Source organism: Gracilinanus agilis, chromosome 2 (assembly GCF_016433145.1).
Source record: "Gracilinanus agilis isolate LMUSP501 chromosome 2, AgileGrace, whole genome shotgun sequence".
In the NCBI taxonomy this organism is placed as follows: Eukaryota; Metazoa; Chordata; class Mammalia; order Didelphimorphia; family Didelphidae; genus Gracilinanus; species Gracilinanus agilis.
The window spans coordinates 229,632,240-229,659,529 of NC_058131.1; the positions used below are offsets into that span (position 1 = coordinate 229,632,240).

Genomic DNA, 27,290 nt, shown 5'->3' on the forward strand with positions numbered 1-27,290 from the left:
TAAGATATTTCCCAATTGCATTTTAGGGCAGATAATAGACACTTCTGATGTAGAAGACTTCTTACAATGTATAGAGTCTGCCTCTTCCACTTGGACCCTGCATTAAACATCTTCCATATCAGTGGTAAACGCCTTTAGTGACTATGTATCTCTCTCTATTTTGTGTTTTCCTTTATATCAATAATCAGAGAGTCCCTAAACAGTTATATCTATCATTCATTCTTTCAAAGAATCTTCTATGATTTTGGTGTGAATCTTTGGAGGCAAGACTTTAACATGGCATTTCACTCAATTGAACAAATTCTTTTTATAATCAACAAACATGAAGCATAGTGGGATTTTGCATTATCATTATTTTTTCGTCAATTTGTGACTATAAAGGTGCTGTCTCCTATAGAATTTCACTTGAAAAAGTTTGGTTGTCCCTTCTCATACTTCTATTAAGTATTCTCTCAATAATTTATAAGTAACTTATTCTCATTTTTAAAGATTGTAGGAATGAAAAAGTAAGCATATAGATTGGAAGGCACTTTCATCTGTTAAATGAAGAGTGTAATGGTAATTTGTTAATAATGATATCCATGACTTTTCCTCCAATTGCTTGGTGTCCTCTCTTCTTTCTGGTTAAGAATTGCTCCCTAAGTAACATCAAAAACAGAATCTTGCACGTAATAGACACTTAATAATAAAGCAATAAATAACTAATTGATTGAAACCTCCACAGTTCAGATCTTCTCTACATATATTTGGGTCTAGTCCAGCTATTCTTTGCTTCCTTGTTTTCTTCAGTGCCATTTCTATTTTTTCCATGCAGCATACAACAGATTGTGGTGTTGAGTTTAAATGTAGTTTATATACTGTCATCAAAGGAAAAAATACTTTGTTGTAGAAATCATAATGGATCATCTCCACATTTTATCTCTGTGCTATCCTCTTTCAAATTTCATTATTATATGTTCTTGGGATGATTTGGCTTAATTGGGTTTCATGTCCAGCTTTCTGTAAATTCATTTTTTCCTCTATTGCTCCTCACTCTTTAATAAGATGATATAACTCGTGCTCTTCAACTACCTGGATAAAATTTTGTTGCCTTTGGTCACCATACAGCTCCACTTAGCTAGATCAGGTATTTGCTGTCTGAAATTATTCCTAGGGTCTTCTACCTTCTTTGTTTTATGTCATTTGTTTTGTGTCAATTGTTTTTTGTCAAGTAAACAAAAGAAATCATGATAGCTAGCGTCAATATCCATTCTTTTATCCATTTTGCATTTGAGGAGCATCAATAGCTTTTAAAAATAGATCAGAATGGAGTTGCCTTAATTGTGTGCCTTATCTTCACATTTCCATTCTTTTATCCAAATTGATGTTAATTTTTATTTTTGAGTAAAAGGTTTTTCTTTATGTAGTTGATTCAAAAATTATTCCCACAAGGGGCAGCTGTGTAGCTCAGTGGATTGAGAGTCAGGCCTAGAGATGGGAGGTCCTAGGTTCAAATCTGACCTCAGATACTTCCCAGCTGTGTGACCCTGGGCAAGTCACTTGACCCCCATTGCCCACCCTTACCATTTTTCCACCTATGAGACAATACACAGAAGTTAAGGGTTTAAAAATGTAAAAAAAAAAATTATTCCCACATTGATAACCAGCTGTTTCCTATTAATTCATTTCAACTTAGCAAGTGTTTATTAAGATCCTACTATGTACAAGGCTCCATGTTAGACACTGGAGATAAAATTTTTCATAAAATGAAACAGTTATTTCTTGTAAGGAGCTTGTTATGGGGTGAAACATGTATACAATTAAGTAAATGCAAAATATATGTGAAGTAATGCAAAGTAATTACAAGAGAGAGGGGGGACTCATGACTGTGGGGAGGGGGTGGTCAGGAAATACTTCATCTAAGAAGTGGCAACTGTACTGAGCACTGAAGGAAGATAGGAATCCCATAAGACAAGATTAGAAGGAAGAACATTCCAGACACTGAGGACATCACTTGGGCAAAGTCATAAAGGTAAGAGATGTCAGAAACATCATGTTAAGATAAGTTGTTTCCATTATTCTTCACCTCGATAAATATTGCCTCATGTTCAGTGTTTCCCAGTGGTGAGGCACTGAAGTAAAACTTTAGGGGCATACTTGTGCCATCTTGCCTCAAAAGGTTGTTGTAAGGTAAGGAAAAGATTGTGTAAATGGAATTTCTGCTCTCTTTTTGATAACTTACAATATGTTTTCCCAAATCATGGTTGTATTGAAGTTATTGGTGAATTTCTTTTTATAACTAACACTAGGTAGGCTTTTCCAGACTCCAAAGGAAGAATCCACACCCTCCCCTTTCAGGGAAGACACTTGCCCCATAAGTCATTCTTGATTATAGACCTCCTCCAAGCTAAGAGTACAGCCCACCCACCCTTATCTGAGTTTTTTCTAGCCTAAATGCCAGCATGCCCTACAGGTAAATAATGTTCAATGCCCTTGTACTATGGTTGTCAGGAGGTAAAATCTTAATATGAAGCAACTGGCAACCACGCATTCCCCAATGAAAGAGGAGGCAGCAATCCCTATGCCTTCTTACCAAACTACAGAGAGGAAGCCATGGGAAAATTGTGGCTATTTTATGTATTTTATTCCTGAATTCTAGAATCAAAAATACTTTGAGAAATCAACTACTTAGCTTGGCTGAGGTGACCAGATCTCTGAGTTAGACAACAAATGCTTAGTAAGTATGTACTATGTACCAAGCATCATCCAGACACAAAGAAAAGCAAAAACAGTCCCTACTCTCAAAAAGCTCACATTCTAATGGGGAAGACGACATGTTAAAAAATCGGTATATGCATGATATATGCAGAGGTAAATAGTTACGTATACAAATGCTATATACAGAGTAGGTAGATGAAAGTACAGGTATCCCTTTCACTTTGAGGTTAGGGGTGCAGCACCCGTGGGATCTAGAAAATCCTCATAAAGCTTTTTGGCCCTCCCTTCAGACCAGAGAAGAAGTCAGAATTTTTTTCTTTTTCTTTTGTGGGGTGTTTATAATATCATATTGTAAAATTTGGGTTAAGTATTTGGTCACAGGATATATAGTTTCTAAACTTTTCCTGTTTTTCTGCTAGCCTTTGTGTGTGGTCTATGGCTTCTACAAACCCTCCCCCCATAATTACTGTTTAATATGCTAACCTGCAATATATTGAAAGTATGATGGGAAAAGTCAACAGTGTGGAAGGGATATCTGTAGTCTGAAAGGAGAAGGTGCTAGTAGTTGAAATTGAACCCAGATCTTTGTGACTTGAAGACCATTTCTCCCCATCCCATGACACTATCTCTATACTATACAACATATATATATATATATATATATATATATATATATATATATATAAATCCACAGTGATTGAGGACTGGAGACCACCAACAACTGAGAGAGTCAGGAAAGGCCTCTTAAAGCTATTTGAGCTAAGCCTTGAAGGGGGCTTGGAGTCCCAGAGGCAGTGGTGAAGAAGGATGTCTGTGTAGGTCTGAACTAAGCTCATCTGGTCTAATTAGGCTAGAAGAGGACATCAAAGCTCTTAACTTCTCCTTTATTAAATATCCAAGAATGGTACAATACTCACTGACTTAATCCCTTGAGATCTTCATTATTCTTGTTTAGCTTTGCAACTTGCTAGGATGAGCACATTCAAGCCACTAAAGAATACCAGAATCTTAGGGCAACAAGGTGGCTCAATGGATTGAGAGCTGTATCTAGAGATGAGAGTTCCTGGGTTCAAATCTGACCTCAGTCATTTATCTGTGTGACCCTGGGCAAGACACTTAACCCCCAGTGCCTAGCCCTTACCACTCCTGCCTTAGAATCAATACCTAATTTTGATTCTAAGAAGGAAGGTAAAGGTTTAAAAAAATAGAATTCCAGAACCTTAGATTGGTCAGAGCCTTGGATATACATCTAATCCAATTTTCTTCTCATGGGAAGACCTCACTTTGCCTATGCTACACTCCTACCATATTTTTTCCCCAGACATCACCTACTCTGCCTTTTGCTAGAGAAAGATGGGCTGTTAGCATTTTATTTCATGGACTTCTCTAACTTCTCAAGATAGAAACCACAAAGGTCTTGAAGTCAGATCTGGGTTTGAGTTCTAGTTCTGATGGTCACAAGCTGAGTCACTATGAGTGGGTCATTTCATTTCTCTTAATTCTAAAACAAGGATGCTTCTTTCTCCTCCATCCTCATAGGCTTGTAGGGATGAAAGCACTCTGCAAAGTGGTTAAAAACATTTTAAGGTAACATTATTATTAGTCTGCATTCAGAGGCAGCTCTGATAGAATGATAGACTTAGTGTTGGGAAAATTTTAATTTGATTCCTGTCTGAGATACTTATTAACTATGTAACCTTGAGAAAGTTATTTAACTTCTCTGTGCCTATGTTTCCTCATCTATAAAATGAGGATGATAGCTACCTAAAAGGAGTATTGTAAAGATCAAGTGAGATAAGATATCTGAAGCATCTTGGAAATTTTAAAGTAATAATATAAATAAAGATACAACATATCTTTATTTATTATGTATTATATAACATGTATGTTTTATATATAATATAATACAATGCAATAAATGATATATATAAAAATATTTTTAGTAACAGCTACTACTACTACTACTACTACTACTACTACTACTACTACTACTACTACTACTCCTACTGCTANCTACTACTACTACTACTACTACTACTACTACTACTACTACTACTACTCCTACTGCTATCATTAAGACCCAACCTTCTCAAATACCAATTGCCCTTCTTACACTCCATTCCACCACCTAAGCAACCAAGGAAGATGTTAACATTGAATACCTAAAATACTACTACTTTCACCATTCCACTTGCTCAATTTTGTCCAGTTGGATTGGATTCCGATTCTGTCTCTACCCTACCAGCCTCAGTCCACAATCCTGGGTATCAGACACATGTGGAGACAGAGACCAGCAACACCCTCAGGGCACAACCTACCTTTAGCCAACATAAACCCCAAAGGGGTGGGGCTCAATAACATATTTTTCTTGGCTTATTCTTCAGTGCTTATTTCATGGGAAAGAATCAAAAGTCAACAACTACCAATCATGAGATAGATTGCATCTTTCTGTTTCCCTCCATCTTCCATCATTGTAGGAGATTAAATGACAAGCTGCCAGGACTTTTTTTCTCCCCAAAGCTGAGCTTGCTGTGACCTCTTCAGTCTCCTCAAGGTGTCTTGGTTTTATTTGGGGATTACTTTTCCTAATGTTTTTCCTCTTGCCTTAGAGCTTAAGCTTTTAAAAACAAGATGCTACATTTCAATAGAAGCTAAATCTATAAACCTGTTTATCCCAGGGTCATTCTTTCCCCCTTAAAAAAAAATTTCTCTAACATTTTTGATTTAAGTCACAGGCGGTGGGCAGTGGAAAGAGTGCTACTGGGTCTGGTAGATCCATACCTGCCTGGCATGACCATTTCCACATGAGATAATGGAAATGAAGAGCTATGGAAATGGGAGGTATATAATGTGAGCTGAATTAGGGATGTGACTATGCACAGCTGAAGAGGGGGTGAATTCCAGGCATGGAGGTAACCTCTCTACACAAGCACCAGGGTGTCAAGAAAAGCAAGAAAGGCAGTTTGGTAAGACTGTATTCTATGATACACGAAAGGGAATAAGATATAAAGGGGCAAAGTTAGGTTAGAGTTAGCAGTGCAAACCTCAGTAAGAAAACCTCTCTGAGTCTGTTTCTTTATCCATTAAATAAGGGCAATAATACAGTGTGACCTCATTTTACATGATCAATATATGCCAAGATCCTTCATGTAATTTTAAAATCATCACAGAGAACCCCATTATTTGTTAATTATTTCTTATACAAATATACCAAAGCACTTTATGACTTTTCTTAAGCTTTTTTAGGATAGCTATTGGGATTCTTAGGTTAGCTTCCATAGGCTCAGGTCAACATTTTGAGCATTGCTTTTTGTTTGTTGGTGTGTTTTCACAGGAAGAATGTTTATTCTTTGCTTAGTTTTCTAAAGGGCTGAGTGTGCTCCCTCTGGGGATTGAACAGCAAAAGAAAGATGGAAATGTGGATGAGAGTTACTTTCTCAATATCATTTCCTAAAGAATCAGGAAGTGCTATGATGCCACCTGGATTCAGACAAAGCCCCTTAAATCATGCCTTTCTGGGTGCCCCCAATCTGGAAGGAAAACATTTCCAGCTTGAAATATTCATCATCTTTTCTTTCCATCTTTCCCCACAGGCCCTGGCCAGTACATATGTCCAAACTCACAGTACTGGCTGGCAGTGGGTGACCTAGGACAGTACTTCTATCCTGGAAATGCTTTTACAATTATTGGAACTAAGAATACAACAAAACAACCCAGTGGAATTGCTTATCAGCTCTGGGAGGGGGGAGGAAGAGGAGAGGGGAAAAAATGAATCCTGCAAACATGGAAAAATATTTTTTAAAAATAAAATTAAAATTAAAAAAGACACACAACAAAGCATAGCAATCCAAAAAAATAAAGGCAAAAAAATTACATAAAATAAAAAAATTTTCATTTCATGCTTAAGTCTGCACCATTTTCCCACGCAACATGAAGTCTCACAGCAATTCACCCAATCATGCTCATTCTCACTCTGAGTTTTGCACCAAATATTAGTTCTCCCATCAGTTTTTGTCTGGGGTTCTTGCTTGTAACAAGTTATGTTCTTGTCAGAGTGGTGTTTCTCTTTGTTTCAGTAATGCGATTTGGTTATTAACAATGGCCTCAAAGTATAATACTATTGATGCTGGTAGCTCTAATAAGACCAAGAAAAGTCCAAAGGTCATTTGCATTTTACTTTGGAAAGTTTTGTGTTTGCAATAGACTTTCCTCCCTAATTCATTTGGGTTTAAACCAACAGTTCCCAACTTATGTGTCGCAGGCACCTAAGGAGCTGTGTCATTATTTCTAAGGAGCCCAAAGATCCATATGAAAATCTCTTTTTAAACAAAGTAAACAAGTCTTCTGGGGACTTAATATTATATGTATTACTATTTTCTGAGCTGACGTAGATCTTAGTAAGATGCGTTCCTACCTCAGATTAGCTGTCTGTCATTAGTCCCTATATTATCACTTCCCACCTGTACTATTTGCTATAGTTTCTAATGAGTCTCCCCTCCTCAAGGTTCTTTTCTCTCCAATCCACCTTTCACGGCCAGCAAAGAGATTGTGTGAAAGCATATCTGACCCAAGAAACTCCGGAGATAGAGCTGACATGCACTGAGCTCTCATACTGATGAAATCACAGAGCTGATCCCATAACAACATTTCACATCTAGAGAGCAATTTGTGTGAGTACGGGTCTCAGACACCTGGGCAGCTCTCTCAAGGTTCCAAATTAGCCCTGAGGTGCGGATTGATATCATGGAAAGGAATTGTCCTTACCAAGAAGTTACCTAAATTGGTGAGATCACAATTCCAGACCCTGCCTCCCCCAAATACACACACACATACCACTTTTAGGTTTGTAAAGCGCTTCATAGATCTCATTTAATTTGAGCCTCATAACAACCACATTTTACAAATGAGAAAACTGAGGTTGAGAATGGTTAAGCCATTTAGTAACACATTTAGTGTCCAAGACAGGACTCAACACCCAGATTTCTTTTGACCCCAAGGCTAATACTACATTGCCTTTTTTTTTTTTTTAAACCCTTAACTTCTGTGTATTGGCTCCTAGGTGGAAGAGTGGTAAGGGTGGGCAATGGGGGTCAAGTGACTTGCCCAGGGTCACACAGCTGGGAAGTGTCTGAGGCCTGATTTGAACCTAGGATCTCCTGTCTCTAGGCCTGACTCTCAATCCACTGAGCTACCCAGCTGCCCCCATTGCCTCTTTAAAAAAACGAATTCCTATGATTATCGTCATTATTATTGGAAAAATAATATCTGATGTTACTTAATGGGCCAGTTCAGAAGATGAGATAATGGGTGGGAAAGCCCCCACATCAAGTTTTCTATTCATGTAAAGGTCTAGTATTTTCCTGAGAGCAGAAGATGCCAAACTCTCAGGTACTGAGAGAGTTAAAAATCCTCCCAAGATGTGGGCACTTATAATCTTCAAGAAGCTAAAGTCTATTTTGCTGGGTGCTGGTTTTCCTAATAAATCCATGTGAGGCGATGATTTACCAAGGGCCTTGGCCGTGTGGTTATTGGCAATAGCAATCTCACTTACACAGAACAACATTTGGAACAAGCCGTAATTTAGAGCGGGATTTATATTGTTTGTTCTGCCGCCACACACTGGGCAAGTCGTAAATTCCCTTGAAGAGGAAGAGGGGGAATTGACAATATTTATGAACTGGAGATGGGGAGGAGAACCCGGTTGAGTTCCTTGATTTGTTGCTGCCCCAAAACTGCATCTCCAGGCTCCAGCCAATGACAAGGCTGCTCCCTCTGGTGCTCAACAGACCCCACAGGCTATTTTCTCTTGAGATCTGGACCAAAGTCACCCCTCAAGTGCTACACGATTAATGGTGGCGATGGTTAATGAGAAGGATCGGTCATTTCATAAGTGCAAGGAATTCCATCCACTAACAGGGATGGAAAGTCCTCTATAATTTGGTGGGCACCTAGAGGTTGCTAGCAGTGTCATAGGTAGGATTTCATCCCCTATCTTCTAGACTCCAAACCCAAAACTCTATACACTATTCTATGTTGTCTCTATGGCCATTTAATGAATTTATGTTGTCTCTGTGGACATTGTTTAATGAATTTAATTTCTCCAGGAAACAGAATCAGAATACGGGATATAATGGAGGAAAGATTTTCATAGGATTAGTGCTCTGGCATCAGAGAGGAGGATGGTCTGCTGTAGGCACACTAAGGGTCACATTTTATCTTCCTATTTGTCTTTACATTGGTTTAAAGAGAAATGGCAATGTGGAAAGAGCATCTTTTGAATTTTTCTTCTGCCCCTTACTACCTGTGTGACCTTGAAGTTCATCTCTCTAAGCTTTACTTTCCTCATCTGTAGCATGAGGGAATTGGACTAGATAATGACCTCTAAGGTTCCTTGAGCTCTAAATCTATAATCCCAAATTTGTCGTTGTTGTGAAGTCATTGTTCAAATCATTTCTGACTCTTCTTGGCATAGATACTAGAGTGGTGTGCCATTTCCTTCTCCAATGCATTTTTAAAAGGAAGAAATTTAGATAAACAGGGTTAGGTGACTTGCTAAGGATCACACAGCTAATAAGTGTCTGAAGTTGGATTTGAACTCGGAAAGATGAGTCTTCCTGACTAAAGGTCCAATGCTCTATCCACTGTATCATCTAGCTGCCCTTATAAACAGGGAATAGGTATTTCATGATTGGTTTGTTTTATTTAGTTTCTCTCCTGGTAAACTTTTGAACTCTTCCCCAGTTTAAATACTAAATAGGTGAGACCATAAAAGGGACAGAGAATTTTAGCCCAATATTTGGATGAACTTTGGAAAATATCAAAACTGATGTTACATTTAGTTTCTACTATGAGTTTAACTTTTTGATTTGATGCTCTAGTAATTATAACTCAGCTTTTCCTCTGTTTGTTCAAAGTTACAAGTTAACTTGTTGTCATCCCCCAGAGGTATGTGGATTCTGTCCTTACCTTTCCTTCTGCAATTAAGGAGGATCTTAACTTCCTAACAAGTTTTTCTAGGCACCATAGAATCTGCTAACTTAAGTTCACAAACTCTACAAGATGCTGATAAGTCTCACAAAACAACTAAAATTCCTTAATTGTCAGAAGGGGTGGTCACTAGCCCCAAGAGAGCATGCTAGCCCACTTTCTTTAAAATATTCAACCACGTTGTCCCCACTCCCATGATGCTATCTACCATGTAACCAATTGTATTATGTTTCTTATCTGCCCAACTGGGTATTCTGAAACTATATTAAGGTTGACCCCTGCCCTCAGGGTCTTTGATCTTTGAAAGAGACCATTGACCCAATTTTTTTCCACTCCTCCTCTCCCATCCCAAGAATGTTTCCATCTCATTTGGATCTAATTAAAAATGCCTCTTCCTACATCTGGTATCAATTACTACTAGTCTAACTAATAGATTGATTATGCTTGGATCATTATACCTCAGTTTACCTGAATTTTCTAAGGTAATACTTTTTAATAGTTAGAACTGTTTACAGGGAGAACGGCTTAGCCTGCGATAGACTGAGCTCCCTGTTACTGGAGAGATTTAAGTAGAGGCGTGACAATGAGTGTTGGAAAGTTTGTGGGGTTTGGGGGGAGACTTATTTCAGGACAGTGGGAAGCAGAACCACTTGACCTTGACAGTCCTTTCCACAATCAAGATTCTGTATCTATTAAGCCTTCCCTCCCTACCTCCCAACCCACTCAAATTTCTTTCTTCTTGGAACTCTAGTGAACTATCTTTGCAACATAATTTTGCATTAGATGCTATCTTATAATCATTTATAATCATGTCATGTCGGTCAATCAACAAGTATTAGTTAATCACCTTCTATGTGCCAGGCACTCTGCTAAGTGCTTGGGAAAATCATTATGCATTTTCATAATCAACAGTTATTAATAGTATAACTGCTATTATTTGGGAGTCCATTCTGCTTGTGAACACTTTCAATTGTTAGAAAATGTTACATTAGAAGAGATAGCTAGGTGGATCAGTGGATAGGGAGCCAGGTCTGGAGATGGGAGATCCTGGGTTCAAATGTGGCCTCAGATCCTTCCTACCTGTGTGACCCTGGGCAAGTCACTCAACCCCAATTGCCCAGTCCTTACCACTCTTCTGCCTTGAAACCGATATTCAGTATTGATTCTAAGACAGAAGGTAAAGGGTTTTTTTTTAAGTGTCACATTAGAAAAATAAGGTAAACTGAGAGATAACTCTAAACAAGATTGATTTATTCATTAGGCTAGCAGTAACCAATAAATTGGGTCAACCACAAGCCTCTCTCACTGACCAAGGACCCCAAAATAGGGGTAAGGAATCAAAGAAAGGAAAATCAAGAACAATAACCAATGAGTTCCTGCCCTCAGGATATTCATCCACAGTGAAAAGGAAGGAAGCAAACATGTCTTAAGCATCTACTATGTGCTAGGCATTGTGCTAAGAGCTTTGTAAATATTATCTCATTTGTTTATCACATTAACTCTGGAAGACTGATGCTATTATTATCATCCCTATTTTACAGATGAGGAAACTGAGGTAAACAGAGGTTAGGTGACTGGTCCAGGGTCACATTGCTAGGAATTATCTGAGTCTGAATTTGAACTTGGGTCTTCCTAACTCTAGACTTAGCACTCTTTTCATTGAGCCACCTACCTGCCAATTAGATGCAAAAAACTAAGCATGAAATCTAGACAGGATAAATTGGAAACAATCTCCAGAAGGAAGGCATGAGCATTAAGGAGGATGAGGGAAAGATTCTTGTGGAAGGTAGGATTTTAGACAAAGTATATCTTGTCTTACCTAGCAAAGCTTCATGCACCTATGAAATAGTCTAGGAGGTGCAAGAGGGAGTTAAAAAAAACAAATATATATTTATATACATAAATACACATATGTATAAAATTAGCAGGAACTATAAAAGCCATAATCCTGAATCAATGAGTATTTAGCAGGTGTTCAGATACAACCAATGAGAACTTTCTTAAGCATATCCCAAACTAATCAACCTTATGAAGGTCATCTAGAATTTAAGAATACCTCGAAGGACTAAACCGCATCAATCAATGCAGTGCATTATTTTTACCAATAAAGAAAAAAAAATGAGATAAGATGAAATTTTTTCAGAGTAAAATTATATCTTCTTGGTAATTATTTGTATTTAAATTTGCATTTTTAGTGACAGAAGTTATAATAAAAAATTTTTAAAAGCTTCATGAACCTTAAGGATCATTGGTGGACCAAATCTCACATTTTATCCATTCCTTCCACTTCATCTAGAACAATGCTAGGCATGCAGTTAATTACTTCTAAAGGGAAGGTTTGACCATGCTTTTTTTCCCTAATCAAGATGCTTCCTACGACTGTCCCTTAAAAGGGTCAAACATAAATGTCTCTGTTTGACCTTTAAAGCTGTTCTGAAGAACACAGGAGGTTTCCTGTGGAGAGGGATTGTGTCTTCCCTCTGTGTGTCCCAATTTCCTGAGTAACAACACGAGGCACAATGCTGAACAAATGTCATTGCTTTAACTTGACCAGTTTGGTAGCTTGGATTCAGAGTGTGCACTTATGGGCATGGCAAAGAGAAAACTGTGTAGCTGCAGAGGAGGAACAAGGACAAAGTGAAATAAAAAGGGGAAGGAAGATAGGCTGGGAATCCAGGAGACCTAGCTGACTCTGCCAATATATATCTTTACGAATTCAAATCTGGTCTCACAGACACTTAATACTTGTGTGACCCTGGACATTTAAATCAATTTTCCTCAGTTTCCTCATCTGTTAAAATGAGCTGGAGAAGGAAATAGCAAACCCCAAAGGAATTCTACCTCTCTAGTTCAGTTTCTTCTTCTGTAAAAGGAGGAAGAGTTGAACTGCTAGTATGTCCCTGAGGAGGTCATAAAAAAGAAAATTCCCGCATCCACCAAAATGTTTATTGCAGTATTTCTTGTAGTAGCAAAGAAGTGGGAATGAAGTCGATGCCCATTCACTGGGGAACTGGTAAACAAACTGTGGTGAATGACTGTGATGGAATATTCCAGCCTCTGAGAAATGGGGAAGATGATGAAGACTGAGAAGCAGGGGAGAGTGCAAGGCGAGGTAAGCAAAACCAGAAGAACAATATATGAAATGATCAACCTGGTGTAACTAGAGGAACAGCAATGACAGAATAATTGAAACTGAATGCCATTAAATTACCATGACCAAGTTTGTTCCCAAAGAAGATTGACAAGAATGAGCCTGCCTACAACCATTGAGCAAGACAGCTTTCCAACTAACATGGAGAATGAATTGTGGTGTTGTCTATGACTCTTTGTGACCCAATTTGGGGCTTTCTTGCCAGAGACACTGGAGGGGTTTGTCATTTCCTTCTCTAGCTCATTTTATAGGTGAGGAAACTGAGGCAAGTGGGGTTAAGTGACTTGCCCAGAGTCACAAGCTAGTAAGTGTCTGAGGCCAGATTTCAATTCATGAAGATGAGTCTTCAAGAATCTTTGCCCATCACTCTATCCACTGTGAGATGCTTAGGAGAATGTATTTTAGTCTTTTTTTTTAAATGAAAACTACATATAACAGAAATTCATGATATTGCAGGCAATTCTATTTTTTTCTTTTATGCATATGGAAAAGTTATTTGTGATAAAAAATTTTTAAGAAAAAAAATGTACCTCATTCTCCCTTCCTTGTAGAGGAAATGGGGGAAATGGGGGTGGGACCTTGCTTTCTGTGTTGATTACTTTTTCTGAACTGTTTCCCCCCCCATTTTATTTTATTTTTTATTTTTTTAAACCCTTAACTTCTGTGTATTGGATCATAAGTGGAAGAGTGGTAAGGGTGGGCAATGGGGGTCAAGTGACTTGCCCAGGGTCACACAGCTGGGAAGTGTCTGAGGCCTGATTTGAACCCAGGACCTTCTATCTCTGGGCCTGACTCTCAATCCACTGAGCTACCCAGCTGTCCCCTTCCCCCCACCCCCATTTTAAAAAATATTTGTTATAAATAATGGCTCCAAGATATATTGGGATGAGTAGGTGATATAAAAACAAAAGATAGCACTAGATAGATAGATAGATAGATAGATAGATAGATAGATAGATAGATAGATAGATAGATAGATAGATAGATAGATACATGGATATAAATACATGGATATGTATATTATATATACACATTTATACATATACATGCATATATACGTATGTCTTAGACTACTACGTGATCTCAAAAGTCTCTTGATTACACGACTCTCTGATTCCATCAGAATTCTGTGGCAGTTTTGATTCAGCCTTTAGCTAGAGAGCAGGGCAGGTAACATTAGTTCCTGGCTCTGCCACCAGCTAACTGCATGACTTTGGGCAAGTCCCTTAATGTCTCTGAGCCTTAGCTTCCTCATCTGTAAAACGAGGTGCTCTCTAAGGTCTTTGCCAGCTCTAAATCCTGCAAGCCTATGAGGGTTCTATCATGCTTGACTAATTGGCTCCCTGCTGAAATGCAGCTTCCTCTAGGGCAGGACCAGGCTTTTGTTCAACAACACACATCAACACCTTCCAGACTTGTTGAACAGATGTAGAAATGAAGACAATACGTTTACATCTAACCCATGCTGTGACAGCAGATTTTCTGAGGGGAAGAGCAAGGACAGAGGCGGAGAACTGAATTTCAGGACAAGAGGCAATAACAGGATCATCAGATTAGAGCTGGGGACGGGGTACAGGCATTAAATGTAATCTAGCCTACCATCACCCCATTTTACAGATGAGGAGACTAAAGACTAGAGAAGTTAAATGATTTGCCCAAGGCTCACCCAGTGAGATAGAAGCCAAATTAGTGCTTATAAGCCAGCTCTTTCCTCTGGACCACTTACCTGACTCTGGGAAAGATGAAAAACCCTACCTCCACCTCAAGCTGCCCCAGAAGCTCATGAAATCAGACGTTGTTGGAACCAGAGGAGACCTTGGGAACCATTTTAGTCCAAGGGCTCTTATCCTGGGGTCTTTGGACTCCCAAAGGATCTGGGGATTGATTACAAGGGGTCCATAAACTTGGACAGGAAAAAAAAATCCCATTTTCATTTTTTACTAACTTTAGTTTCCCTTGTTTTCCTTTGATTTTATTAAACATCATTCTGAAGAAGGCTCCACAGGCTTCATTAGATTGCCAAAGGGGTATAGGACACAAAAAAAGGTGGAAAATCCCCCTGCTCTAATCCAATGTACTCTTTGTCTCTCTCTCTCTCTCTCTCTCTCTCTCTCTCTCTCTCTCTCTCTCTCTCTCTTTCTCTCTCTCTCTTTCTCTCTCTCTCTCTCTTTTATTCTCATCTATCTCTCTCTTCTCTCATTCTTTTATTCTCTTCTCAGTCTCTTTCTCTTTCATTCTCTTCATTCTATCTCATTCTCTCCCTCTCTCAGATCTCATTTTCTCTGTCTCAGTCTCTCTCTCATTCTCTTATTCTCTCTCTACTTCTCTCTTTCTCTCTCCTCTCTCTTATGTCTATCCATATATGCATATGTATACCTATGGATATGTGTGTATAGGTAATTTGTTTCTACATCACCTACATGTCCCAATATACCCATACCCCTCCCTTCCCATTCCCACCCCCAGAGAAGCATCCTTTATAACCAAGGATTTTTTTAAAGTGAAAAGAAATGGTTTAGTAAAATTAACAAACGCATCATCTGACTCTGACATTCTATGTGGTGTTACTGTTAGCAAAAAGTAATTATAATAACTTAGATTAATATCGAACTTTATCGTGTATAAAGCATTTCACATCCATGATCTCATTGGATGCTTACAGCTATCCTGGGAGGAAGGTGAGGCTGGGATTACAAGCCCCATTTTATTGATTCGGTAACTCGAAGAGGAACACGGTCACAGAACAGACGTGCCAGAGCCCAAGATATGTGCATGCATGGATGTACGGAAATATATACTGAATAATCTAGTAGACCCAAGTCCAAAATAATAGTGGGGGAAAAAAACAGGAAAAAAAGGAAGAAAAAGGGGGGAAAGACAAAAGAAAGGAGAAAGGGAATAATTTTTGTTTCCTTTCCAACTATTTAAGCATCACCTTCTAGAGGAAGCCTTTCTTGATCCCAAACAATGTTCCCTGGTCCCATATTTCCCTCAATCAAGTCACCAGCCCTCACAGGTTCATCGAGATGATCAGAGCTAGAGGGAGCCTTAAGGCTCATTTGATCCAATCTCCTCATTTTCCAGGTAAAGAAAGTAAGGTTCACAGAGAAGCAATTTGGCCAAGGTCTCACGGCTTCCAGGAAATCAAGTAAGGGCTAAATCCTAGAACTCCAGAGGCCTAACCTCATTCTATTCCCTCTACAAAAAAGGTTACTAATCCTTTTTTTATATTATGTACCCTTTTCATCACCTGGGGAAGCTTCTCTGAGTAATGATTTTTAAATCATCAAGCTAGGAGCTCCAAGTTCACTACCAAGAGATGCTAATGACAAAGACAGAGACAGCATGGTAGAAAGAGGACCAAATGCAATTCAGAAGATCTGGGCTCAAGCCTTGGCTCTGGGTGGCTTTGGACAAATCACCTAGCTTTTCTAGGCCTCAGTTTCCTCATAGCTAAAATAAGGGGAATTGAACTATCAATGGTATCAAACCCAAAGAGAAATCCCTGCAGAGGCCACATATAATAAATACATGAAATGCATCAGACTGTGAAGGAAACCAATTATGTTATAAAAGTTATCCAAATATTTTTTAAAAGGAAAAAAGGAAAACAAGTTCACAGATCCAAAGTTAGGTATAGCCCTTAACCCACACTAAAATCAAGGTGTTCTTAAAAACCACTGACCTAAGAATCAACCACTAGTTTTGGATTCCTAAGGAAGGGTGTCTGGGGATTTTCAGCTACTCTAAGGAACAAGTAGCTAATGAAAGAGTCAGCATCTGGGTCAGGAATTGGGTTTACATCCTGCCTCAGTCACGTATTGGCTAAATAATCCTGGGTAAATCATTTAACTTCTCAGGGCCCTAAACAGATAAATCTCTAAGACAGTAAATTCAGGGCGAGGATCGATGGCATTGGTGGAAGAATATCCTTCCACAGCCATGAAATCACGGGCAGGAACCAAAGCAAGCCAGGCATCCGAGGAGCCTTGGGAGAAAGAGGAGCTGTCCCTGAGCTAGGAGAAGCCATCTCACCCATGTTCATGATCATGGCGTCCAGAGCCATCTCGGCAGCTCCAGAAATGGAGGGATTCTTGGAGTTGAGGTTGTCTGAGATTGCAGTGACCAGAGGGATCAGCACCGGGCGTAAGTTATCTTTGAGGTAAGGGACCATTTCTGCAAAGGATTCTAGTGCACATTGGTTCACTTTCTTGTTAGCATCCTGGAGCTTTGGGATGAATGCATCAAAGATCTGCGAAGAGAGAAAGGGAAAATGAGAGCTCTCTGGTGAGCAAGAAGGGGGATCCCAAAAGAAAGAAGAGACGGGTAGTCAGCCCTGGGCAGGCCCTGTGAGGCATGCCAAGCTAGAAACTCCAAGAGATTCTAAAGGCAGGGACAGTGTGGTGTGTTAGAAAGAGGGTTGAACTTCGCTCAGAAGACCTGGGGTCAAATCTTGGCTCTGGGTAGCTTTGAACAAACCACCTAGCTTTTCTAGGACTCTGTTTCCTCACATATAAAACAAGAGAAGTTGAACTGTCAGTGGTATCAAGCCCAAATAGAAATTTCTGCAGGCTACATATCAACTTAGAAAACCACAAATTAACATTATCTAGGCTTTATTTTATTTTTATTTATTGTGTTAAATATTTCCCAGTGGCATTTTAATCTGGCTCAGGCCAACCAGGATCTGGTTATGGGCCTGAGAGACAGGAATCATCTGATACTACTGGATAGATGGCCTCAAAGGTCCCTTTCCAGATCTATTATTTTAGGATTAAATAGTGCATATCCATCACCCCACTTCCACTTCACTGTTTATTCCCTATCTCACTAAATAACACAAGGCTAAGACTAAAAAGAGCAGGATAACCAATTTCTTTCCTGCCCAAACAGAGAGAGGCCCAAGACAGTAAAGCCAGAAGGTTTAGGCATGAGGAAATTTCTGGCTTTCAGGCAGTGAAGCAATGCAAAGAACCCTGGACTGAGACACAAATGACTGGTGTTGAGTCCCAGCTTTGTCAGTGGCTGTATGACCTTGGCAAGTCATTTAACTTTCCCAAGTTTCCGTTTCTTTGTCTGTAAAATGGGGATAATACCTGTTCTTCCTACCTCTCAGGGCTGTTTTGAGACTCAAATAAAAGCAAAAGCAAACAAAAAAGAGAAAGGAAAGAGTTTTGGAGACATAAAGCATCCTACAAACATGAGCCATCATCACCATCATCCCTGCTTCTGCCTATATATGGGTATGCCTTGGTTGATAATATTCTAAAATTTATGTTCCTTTATGTTAAAAGTGGTTATATTTTAAAAAACGAGACAAAATGTCTGTAAATCATGTGAGTCAGAGCTATAAAGGACCTGCAGGATCTTCTCACCATATTCTATCAAAAAAAAAAAAAAAAAGTCCTAACAATGAGAATCTCCAAAGTGAAACGCTAGCCCTTATGCAGTGGTGAGCTCTCTACCCCAGTGCAGATGCCATGAACCCTTGCCAGGGATGCAGGAAGCCAGGATGCTGCCTTCTCAGACAACGGGGGACCAGCTGAACTCTGAGGTTCCTTCTCACCATAAGGTGCCACTGTGCTCCCTTCTTCTTCAAAGCAGGGAGATGAACTAGTCAGGAGATAGTATCTCAAATCACTTCAATGCAACAGAGACAGCCCCAAAGGCAGAAAGGCCAAAAGAAGGTGGCATCTTCCAATAAGAAGCACGCTTACTGACAGACTGGGCACGGCCAATATGAGGAAAGCAGCTGGGCCCGCCTGGATGACCACCACGCTGCGCCACCCACCCCAGGTACTCACCAGCGTGAGGTGGGTGGTGACGAGGTCTACGTTGTTCTTGCAGTGGTCGAGGAGGAGAGTGATGCCTTCCATTCGCGACTGGTACTCCTTGGATGTCAGCAGGGTGTTCAGCTCCTTCAGCTGCTCTACCATCTCTGCGTTGCGAGTGAGGGCCAGGGCCCGAGGGATGACCGTTGGCTCGCTGTCTGAGCTGCACCTACAAGGTAGTGAGGGGGCTGTCTGAGGGAGCAGCCTCCCAGAAGACATCCCACCTTTTCGCCTGCCCATCTCCCCTCTCTTTCCCCTTCATCTATCCCAGCAACACTCGGGACAATTCAGAACATATGAAAGAGCTCCAGGGACGAGACCTCCAGTCAATACCAATTGACCTTGGCCATCCGTTGGGAAGATTCTTGCTCGGCCTATAGCTTGAAACATTTATAAATCATGGAAACTCTGGGGAATCTTCCTTCTCTGAGAATGATGGACCTAATTCTCAGGGGCGCCAGAATTTGGCAAGATGACATAGGAGCACAGATGTCAATCTGGAAAAGTTCTCAGAAGCCACCTTATACAACCTCTTTATTTTAAACATGAGAAAATGAGGCCCAGAGAGGTTAAGGGACTTGTCCAAGGTGATAAAGGACTCCCCTCGCAGACTGGTCCTAGTCATTGCTCTCTGTGATAGGTCTTAATGTGAGAATTCTGTTGGCCAAAGTAGCATCATACCCTTGTTCATTAAGGAATTCCTCAGAGGTTATTACATTCTTGAATAACTTGCGGCCTTTGATAGGTGTAGGCTCTATGTTTTCTTCGACGCCCTAAAAATAAGACATAGATACAGAAACTGAGAAGGAAGAAGTCCTTTCTAGAAACACCATGGCACACCCCAAGGACCATGAACTAGCCACAGATGACCATCATTGTTGGGATTTCTCAACAGAAACAGAAGCTCATCTGGTAATGGACCTTTCTTCTTTTTTTTTTTTTTAAACCCTTACCTTCCATCTTAGAATCAATACTGTATATTGGTTCTAAGGCAGAAGAGTGGTAAGAGCTAGGCAATGGGGGTCAAGTGGCTTGCCCAGGGGCACACAGCTAGGAATTCTCTGAGACCAGATTTGAACCCAAGACCTCCCATCTTTGGATCTGGTTCTTGAACCACTGAGCCACCCAGTTGCCTCCAGGACTTTCATCCTTGACAGACCAGACCTTTGGACTTGTTTTCTTAAGTTCACAAGGTAAGCCTTAAGTCCTGGGAAGGTGAAGCAAAACCCATCCCAAGAAAAAATTAAGACAGAAATATCCCTGGGGTGGGTGGCATGCACACTGTGTTGAGAAGTCTCTGAACTCTGGAAGAAAGTAATTGGTCAGCTAAGAAAGTCTTGCTCTAGCTTTTCCTCCATAGCTATGGAGTGTAAGATCTTGGAAGCCAGGACTGTTTCTCTTGTTTTTATATCCATAGTACCTAATACAGCACATAGTAAGAGCTTGAAAAATGTTTGTTGTTTGATTTGTCGAAGAATTTGGTTAAGTTATATAACTATTTTACACCAATTCGAGCTTTAGTTTTCTCATTCATAAAATGGAAGTAACAATATTTGCACTATCTGCCTTACAAAGTTATTTTGGAGAAAGCATTATGTAAATTTAAGCCACCCATAGAAATATGAATTATTATTTAAAATCTCTGTAGGTTTCCTTAAAGAGATTAGGAATTAAAACCTCAAGAAGAGAAGAATGGGAGTAGAAACGCAGAAGAAAAACAACTGCTTGATCACATGGGTTGACAGGGACATGATTGGGGATGTGGACTCTAAACGATCACTCTAATGCAAATATTAATAATAAAGAAATAGGTCTTGATCAATAACACATACAAAACCCAGTGGAATTGCACACTGGGAGGTGGGTGGGAAGAGGGGAGAGAAAGAACATCAATCTTGTAACCATGGGGAAATATTCTTAATTAATTAATTAAAATTTAAAATAAATTTTTTTTAAAAGAACCTCTATTAAACCCAAAACCAGGGGCAGCTAGGTGGTTCAGTGGATTGAAATCCAGGCCTGGAGATGGGAAATCCTAGATTTGAATATGACTTCAGATACTTCCTGGCTGTGTGGCCCTGGGAAAGTCATTTAACTCCCCATTGCCTGGCACTTACCATTCTTCTGCCTTGGAACTAATAAATAATATCAATTCTAAGACAGAGGGTAGCATTTTTTTAAAAAGTAAAGAAACAGGATAATAGCTATAGAACTGAGGTTTAGTTCAACCCTCTCATTTTACAGATAAGAAAACTGAGGCTCAGAGAGAATAAATAAAAAGATCATGTGTTCAACAGAAAGAAAATTAACTCTGGTTGTCATATTTTAGGGAGAATACTGAATAAGGAGGGGACAGCCAAAAGAGGATGTACCAAGATGATGAAAAGACTGAAGATCATGCTAAGTTCTAATTTTACAAAAGAGGAAACCGAGACCCTGGTGGAATCACTCGTTGAAATTCATGCAATTTCATGAATTCACATGAGCATTGATTTAAAATTGTATGATTTCACGTGAACATTGATTTCCAACTGAGAAGAACCTCAGATCATCTAGTCTGACCCCCTCATTTTACAGATGAGGGACTGAAGCCCAAAGAAATCAGGTAATTTGCTCCAGGTCACGACAAGGAGAGAGCTTTTCATTCTTAGTCTAGCGTTCTTTTTTCTCCACTCTGGCAATCTCATTCAAAAAGAGGAGGGAAGAAAACTAGGAGGAAATGAGTTATGAGGAATCCTGAGACAATTACTCTACCTTAGAAAGTAGTGAGTGAAAACCCTGCCTGGCCTCTAGCCGTGCTCTTGCCCTGAAATTCTTCTCCAGTATCAGAATCTTGATCATCAGGCTGTTTTCTTGACTCCCCTCTCAGCTCCCAGAGGCTGCATTCAGCCATCATCAAGGAGACCCCCTCCACGCCAGAAGTCAGAACTGCCTTGTGCTTAGCACTCACTCACCCTTTGTTTAATGGTCATCATCACGTCTTGTAGGTCGTGAGATGGGAGGGAATGTTTCAGGAATGTATCAAACCTTGAATTCGACATCAAGATGTTAATCATCTTCCTCCCGTAAAGCCTACCAGGAGAAGAGGAAAAAGATAAGGAAGGGACAGCCTCAACTAGAAGCTGCCATTATCCCCTTTTCACACACATGGATCACTCCTGGTTAATGAAAGGACTGAACTGACAGCCACTCTTAGAAACCTGGAATTTCTTTGTCCTGTATCCCTCTTCAATACATCCCAGAAAGATTTCTCATGCCTGGGATCTTTCTCAGCTCATGACTGAAAGATGCTTGGATTCATGAGCCTGCCTGGAGGAGAAGTATGTTGATGAGGGAATCTCTGTGGGGAAAGACTTCCAGGTGCTTACCTAGATGTGTCAAATTCACAGATTATAATCATGAACCCAAAGCCAAAGCTGACCTTAGAGACCATCTAGGCCAGTGGTTCCCAAACTTTTTTGGCCTACTGCCCCCTTTCCAGAAAAAATATTACTTAGAGCCCTGAAAATTAATTTTTTAAATTTTAATAGCAATTAATAGGAAAGATAAATGCACCTATGGCCATCACCACCTTCCTGTATTGCTGCAGCACCCACCAGGGGGCAGTGGCACCCACTTTGGAATCACTGGTCTAGACCAATCCTCCCTACTGATGAGAAACTGAGTATCAGGTAGGGTGAATTTGCCTGTCCAGGGTCACGTGGCTAGTATTCCAGGTAGGATTCCAACCCATTGTCTTCCTCACTCTATTCTACCTCATACTTCCTAGACTGCTGAGAAATTTCTGTGTTGGACACACCATATCACTGGATCATTGTACTCAACAAGCTGGTACAATATCCCGTGGCATTTGGCCGCTTGCTACCTAAAATATCAAAGAATCTAGGAAAATGTGCACCAACATGTATACGTGTCACCCGCACATACAGAAAATCACTTCTATGTTTTAAAAATGAGTGTGACCTCCGCTCGCTTTCCTGTCAGAGCACTGCCACAGAAATTTGGGACAGATATGACGAGTGACTGTTTATTGGCAAGCAAACATTTTTACCCAAAGTTCCCAAGTATCCATGACATTGAACTTGATGATGCCAGCACAACCACAGGCACCTGGGAACTCTGGGCAAAAAAATGTTTGCTTGCAAATACACATTTCCCACATCCTGAGTTTCCATGGCAACACAGGGAAGAGAACAAGTTGGGGTTACATACCAAAAAGAACCACATTGCTCTCTGAAAACAAACATGTGGTGGGATTCTCCTCATAAACATGTCTCTGAGTAAGTTCCTTCTAGTTCTAAGAGTCTAGGCTTCTAGAGCCTGCTGTAATAGGAAAAATATTTATTTTTTCACCCTTGACTGGGAAAACCTCCCTGTCTATCAACCAGCCCTCCTCTTTTAAGGTAATAATGGATAGACCCAATTAATGTCCAGAGAAAGGCAAGTGCTGAAGCATAAAACTAATTTGTACCAGCTCTTCTCATTAGTGGACAGTGCTAACAAGGCCACTGAAATGCTGTGAAAGTTTCCTTTATTCCACATCCCACAAAGTTGATAGCCAGCTCAAAAACATATGTTATTGGTTAAAAAGGAAAGTGGGTGCGCCACAAAAGATGGAACAAAACAATCTCATCTTTACCACTGGAAAGACTATTCAAAGCTCATGCTCCCTGGGTACAAACCCATAGTCCCCTCTTGGAGAAGACTTGAGAAAATGCACCTTCCTCCCTTTTTTAAGAGACGCTATAGGTACTGTCAGACATGCTCGATATGGTCAAGGGTTCTGCTAAACTGTTGGTTTTGTTTTTTTTTTTCTTTTTAAAAAAATCTGTTAAAGAGATGACTTACTACTGCATAGGAGAGGAGGGAAATTAACATATAAGGAAATAAATGTGATATTAAAAATTGTCAGTTTTTAAAAAACAAATTCAAATTAAATGAAGAATTGGCATTTCTCTTGCCCATATCAGGAACTGGGGAGCTGCAGTCACATTAGGTAGCTGACTAGGGGGTAATATGAGACTCTTTTTAATGTACTCAGCAGTATGGAATAACCATCATCTTCGAAGTCAGAAGACTTGGGTTTGATCTAATTCATGTCCCAACTTTGCTATTTACTTCCTATGTGACCTTCAACAAGTCATTCCCTTCTCTAGATGCCGTTTTCTCTTCTGTAAAATGGAAGTTTAACTAGACAACCTCTAGGGTCCCCTTCTAGGTCCATCTACATGATTAGATCTATAAATGTCTCCCCCTTCTCTAATCTCTACCAACAATAAGTATCAAACACCCAGAATTATTAGGAGGAAAACATTTTGTAAACCTTAAGAGTGGCTCTATCAATGCCGTCCCCTAAAATTAAATATGCAAAGATTGGTGCCACCAAGTTCCACAACATGTTGAGATTCATTTTGTAGTAAGTTGAAGCTATGTCGGGGAAGGTAGAGGGGAAGACCCAAACCTTGTCTCAGCCATAGCTGTGCCTTGTCTGGGCTGGTGCCATTTCTTGTCCCTCCCCTGGGTCCTTTTCCATGATGAGATTTGAAGTACAAACAATTTTGCATAAGAAGTTAGCTACCCTCTTGGCTTCCCTAGCCACGTCTCTACTCTTTGTCCTCATGGGGTCATAGATTTAGACATAGTAGACCATAGTCATAGACATCGGTCATAGTCCAACTGTCCTCATTGTATAGATATTTTACAGGTTCAGTGATGGCAGTGATTCGCTTAAAAACACAGAAATAAAAAGTAGCAGAGCCCAGACTCAAACTCAGGGATACAAAATCCAAAACCTAGCCTCAGTCACTTACTAGCTGTGGGATGCTGGGCAAGCCACTTAACCCTGTCTGTATCCATTTCCTCATCTATAAAATGAGTTGGAGAAGGAAATGGCAAGCCATCTTTGCCAAGAAATCCCCAAATGGAGTCACAAAGAGTAACTGAAAAAAAAATGACTGAAAGTGTTCTTGCATTCCTTCAGCCTAGAGTCTGGGGAGAGCTAAACTCTGCTGATTCAGAGGCTTCAATGATCTGCTCCCCAAGTACCCAGTTACCTTGTTTCTTTATTGGAGTCCTGGGCAAGTTTTACCAGTGTTCGAATCAGCCTTTCAGTGCTCTCTCTTGTGCCCGAAAGTAGTTTTTCAGCCCCGATTTGTTCTAAGACTTTCCATAGATGCTCAGCAGTGCATTTTCGGACTACTGGGTTTCTGTGACTGGAAGAAAGCATATCATGACCAGGGGTGTCAGCTCAGGTAGCGACACCCAGACCTAGAGAGAGAAAGCCAGTAAAGCCAAATCACCAGGACTCAGATTCAAAGCTATTTCACATCACTGATCTAAATTTCTGGGGAAGTAATGGGTCAGAGGCTCATGTGGCCCCAAGAAGCCCAGAACATGGATAGAAAGGGAACTGTCCATTTGGTTGGAAGTTCTGACACTAGTGGGGAGAATGGAGAAAGGAAGACAGAAACCAGTACAATGGGTGGTTTGGCCACTAGAACCATCAAGAAAAACTCTTTTTTTTTTTTCATTTCTTCCAGAACTCCTAAACCCAAAAAGACAACTCTGCTTCTACATCCAATGCCTATTTATCACCTAGCACCAATTGCCTCTCTCCCCAAAAGGCTCCTCTGAAATCCTGGCCTTGATTCCTCTCGACAAATGGATGGAGTACAACACTGCTGCGATCAATTTCTCCCAAGATGAAAAATGGGGATAATTAATCTACAGGTGGGCACAAGGTCACCAATCTGCAGGTTGAAACAAGACCCCCAGATCTGCCCATTATTCTAGCAAGATGCCCAATCTAGAGCTTGATACACAGTCCCCAATCTGCTGCTGGATACACCGAGCTGTGCAAACTGATACAAGACCACCCTCTGCAGGTTTTAGACAAGATTCACCAATCCACAGGTTGCTGCAAGATCCCAGATCTGTAGATCTGATATAACCTTCTAAAGGATGATGCTCTCATGTAACGGATTAGTCTGACAAGTCTAACGGATTAGATTGACAAGTGAAAATGGATGAAAAGGTTTAAAAATATATTTAAGAGAAACAAAACTGACTAAAGGGAAGCTAAAGCAAGTGGTGGGTCCAGCTAGTAGGAGGATGGAATCTGCCAATCAATGTATGAGAATTTGTTTCATTTTACTCCTCATTGGCCCAGGTTTCATCAGCAAGAAACATCTACTCTTCTGGGAGAGGAAGAGGAGACTCTCCACAAGGACAAACCCTCTTCAGGTTTGTCTCCCTTTGGTGCCTATTACTGTAATCCACAGGTGCCCCCAGTCAACCTGCTTCAGTAAAATAACAAGGCACCTCCTCTATCCTTCCTGCTCTTTGCATTTCATCCAGAAGGGCCTGCACTCTTCTCATTAGCTTTTTAACCTCTCAGTCACACAGGCTAACTGTGGGAGAGAACAGGCAAGCCTCCCCACCCAAAGAGAGCCGGCTGCCCTCACAGGGAACCTCAACATGTAAGCCCAAATCCTATACAATGAGGGTTCTCCCTTGTTATCCTTCTCCACATCTCCGTCCCTTTTCTACTTTCTCTCTTCCAAAAATGTTCCTTTCTATTCCTATTCCATCTCATTTACTCCTAATTCCTCTGTCCTTCTTTCTCAACCCATTTTCCTCCTGTTCTCCATGTCTTCTTGTTCTTCTCAGCCCTAGGTTTCATTCTTCTTGTCTCCTGAGCTCTCTAGGTCTCATTAAGCTTTTCCCCTCCTTCATCCCCAAAGGACAGCCAAATACATACTGTACACCTCCTGTTGTGAGAGCTGCCAAGGATCTGGAAAGAGTCACATTTTCTACCATTGCCCCCAGAGAGTAGTCAGCAGCTTTTTGAATGAATTCACTGGTATCCCCCATTTTTTGGAGCAGACATCGGGCGGCTTCCTCAGCTTCTGGGTCCATGTTCTTCTTCATGGTACGAAAGAGGTGTCCCAAGGTGCTGATGGCCAGGCGGGACACCTTGGAACGGAGATTGACAACCTTTAAGGAAAAGAGAAAGTCAAGAATGAGAAGGGGGTCTCGTCCATGGTCACGTGGTGTATTAAAAGAAAGGAAATTGCCTAGGAAGCTTTCAGTCTAATTCATGTATGAGGTTATTCAACAGCAGACTTAATTTAACAATCTATCAAGCACTATACATGGGCACTGTGCGTTGTGTATAAATTTGAACTGATGGCTGTGTGGATGGGATGGGGAAAAAGGGGATATCAATGTAAGAAAATCTGCAGAAGGAATCAGCTTAACAAACACCTTAGACTAGAGCAGATATTTTATATATATTGGACATATACAGTGAGTGGGGGTAGGAGATTGGGGGGGAGAGAGAGGGGAGAGATGATGAAAAATACTGCCATTTCATTGCCCCAAAGCTTCCTCACCTCCCTCATCACTGCCAAGCAAACATCGTGCAGTCTTTCTGCAAGGACATCAGAGTGACAGGTCGCCAGGCGTCTGATGGTCACCAGCCCTTTCTCTTTCATCTGCCTAAGAAGTGAGCCCCAAAGATTCAGGTCACAAAGGCAGATGGGAGAATCATTAACTATTATAGAGAGACCCAAGAGGACCCCTGAAGGCCTGATAAGAGCTGCCTAGATGGTGCCCCAAGTGCT

General features: G+C 40.4%; 1 protein-coding gene across 1 annotated transcript in view; it reads right to left on the reverse strand.

Moving 5' to 3' along the window:
- TOGARAM2 (TOG array regulator of axonemal microtubules 2) overlaps positions 1–27,290 on the reverse strand; it is an 81,463-nt gene that overhangs the window by 23,693 nt on the left and 30,480 nt on the right. The window contains exons 8-14 of the mRNA XM_044659596.1: positions 27,060–27,165; positions 26,426–26,661; positions 24,720–24,878; positions 21,621–21,738; positions 19,348–19,439; positions 18,640–18,835; positions 16,871–17,087 (exon numbers count right to left, since the gene is read on the reverse strand). Coding sequence (XP_044515531.1) covers positions 16,871–17,087; positions 18,640–18,835; positions 19,348–19,439; positions 21,621–21,738; positions 24,720–24,878; positions 26,426–26,661; positions 27,060–27,165 — 1,124 coding nt within the window. The remainder of the gene's footprint in view (positions 1–16,870; positions 17,088–18,639; positions 18,836–19,347; positions 19,440–21,620; positions 21,739–24,719; positions 24,879–26,425; positions 26,662–27,059; positions 27,166–27,290) is intronic.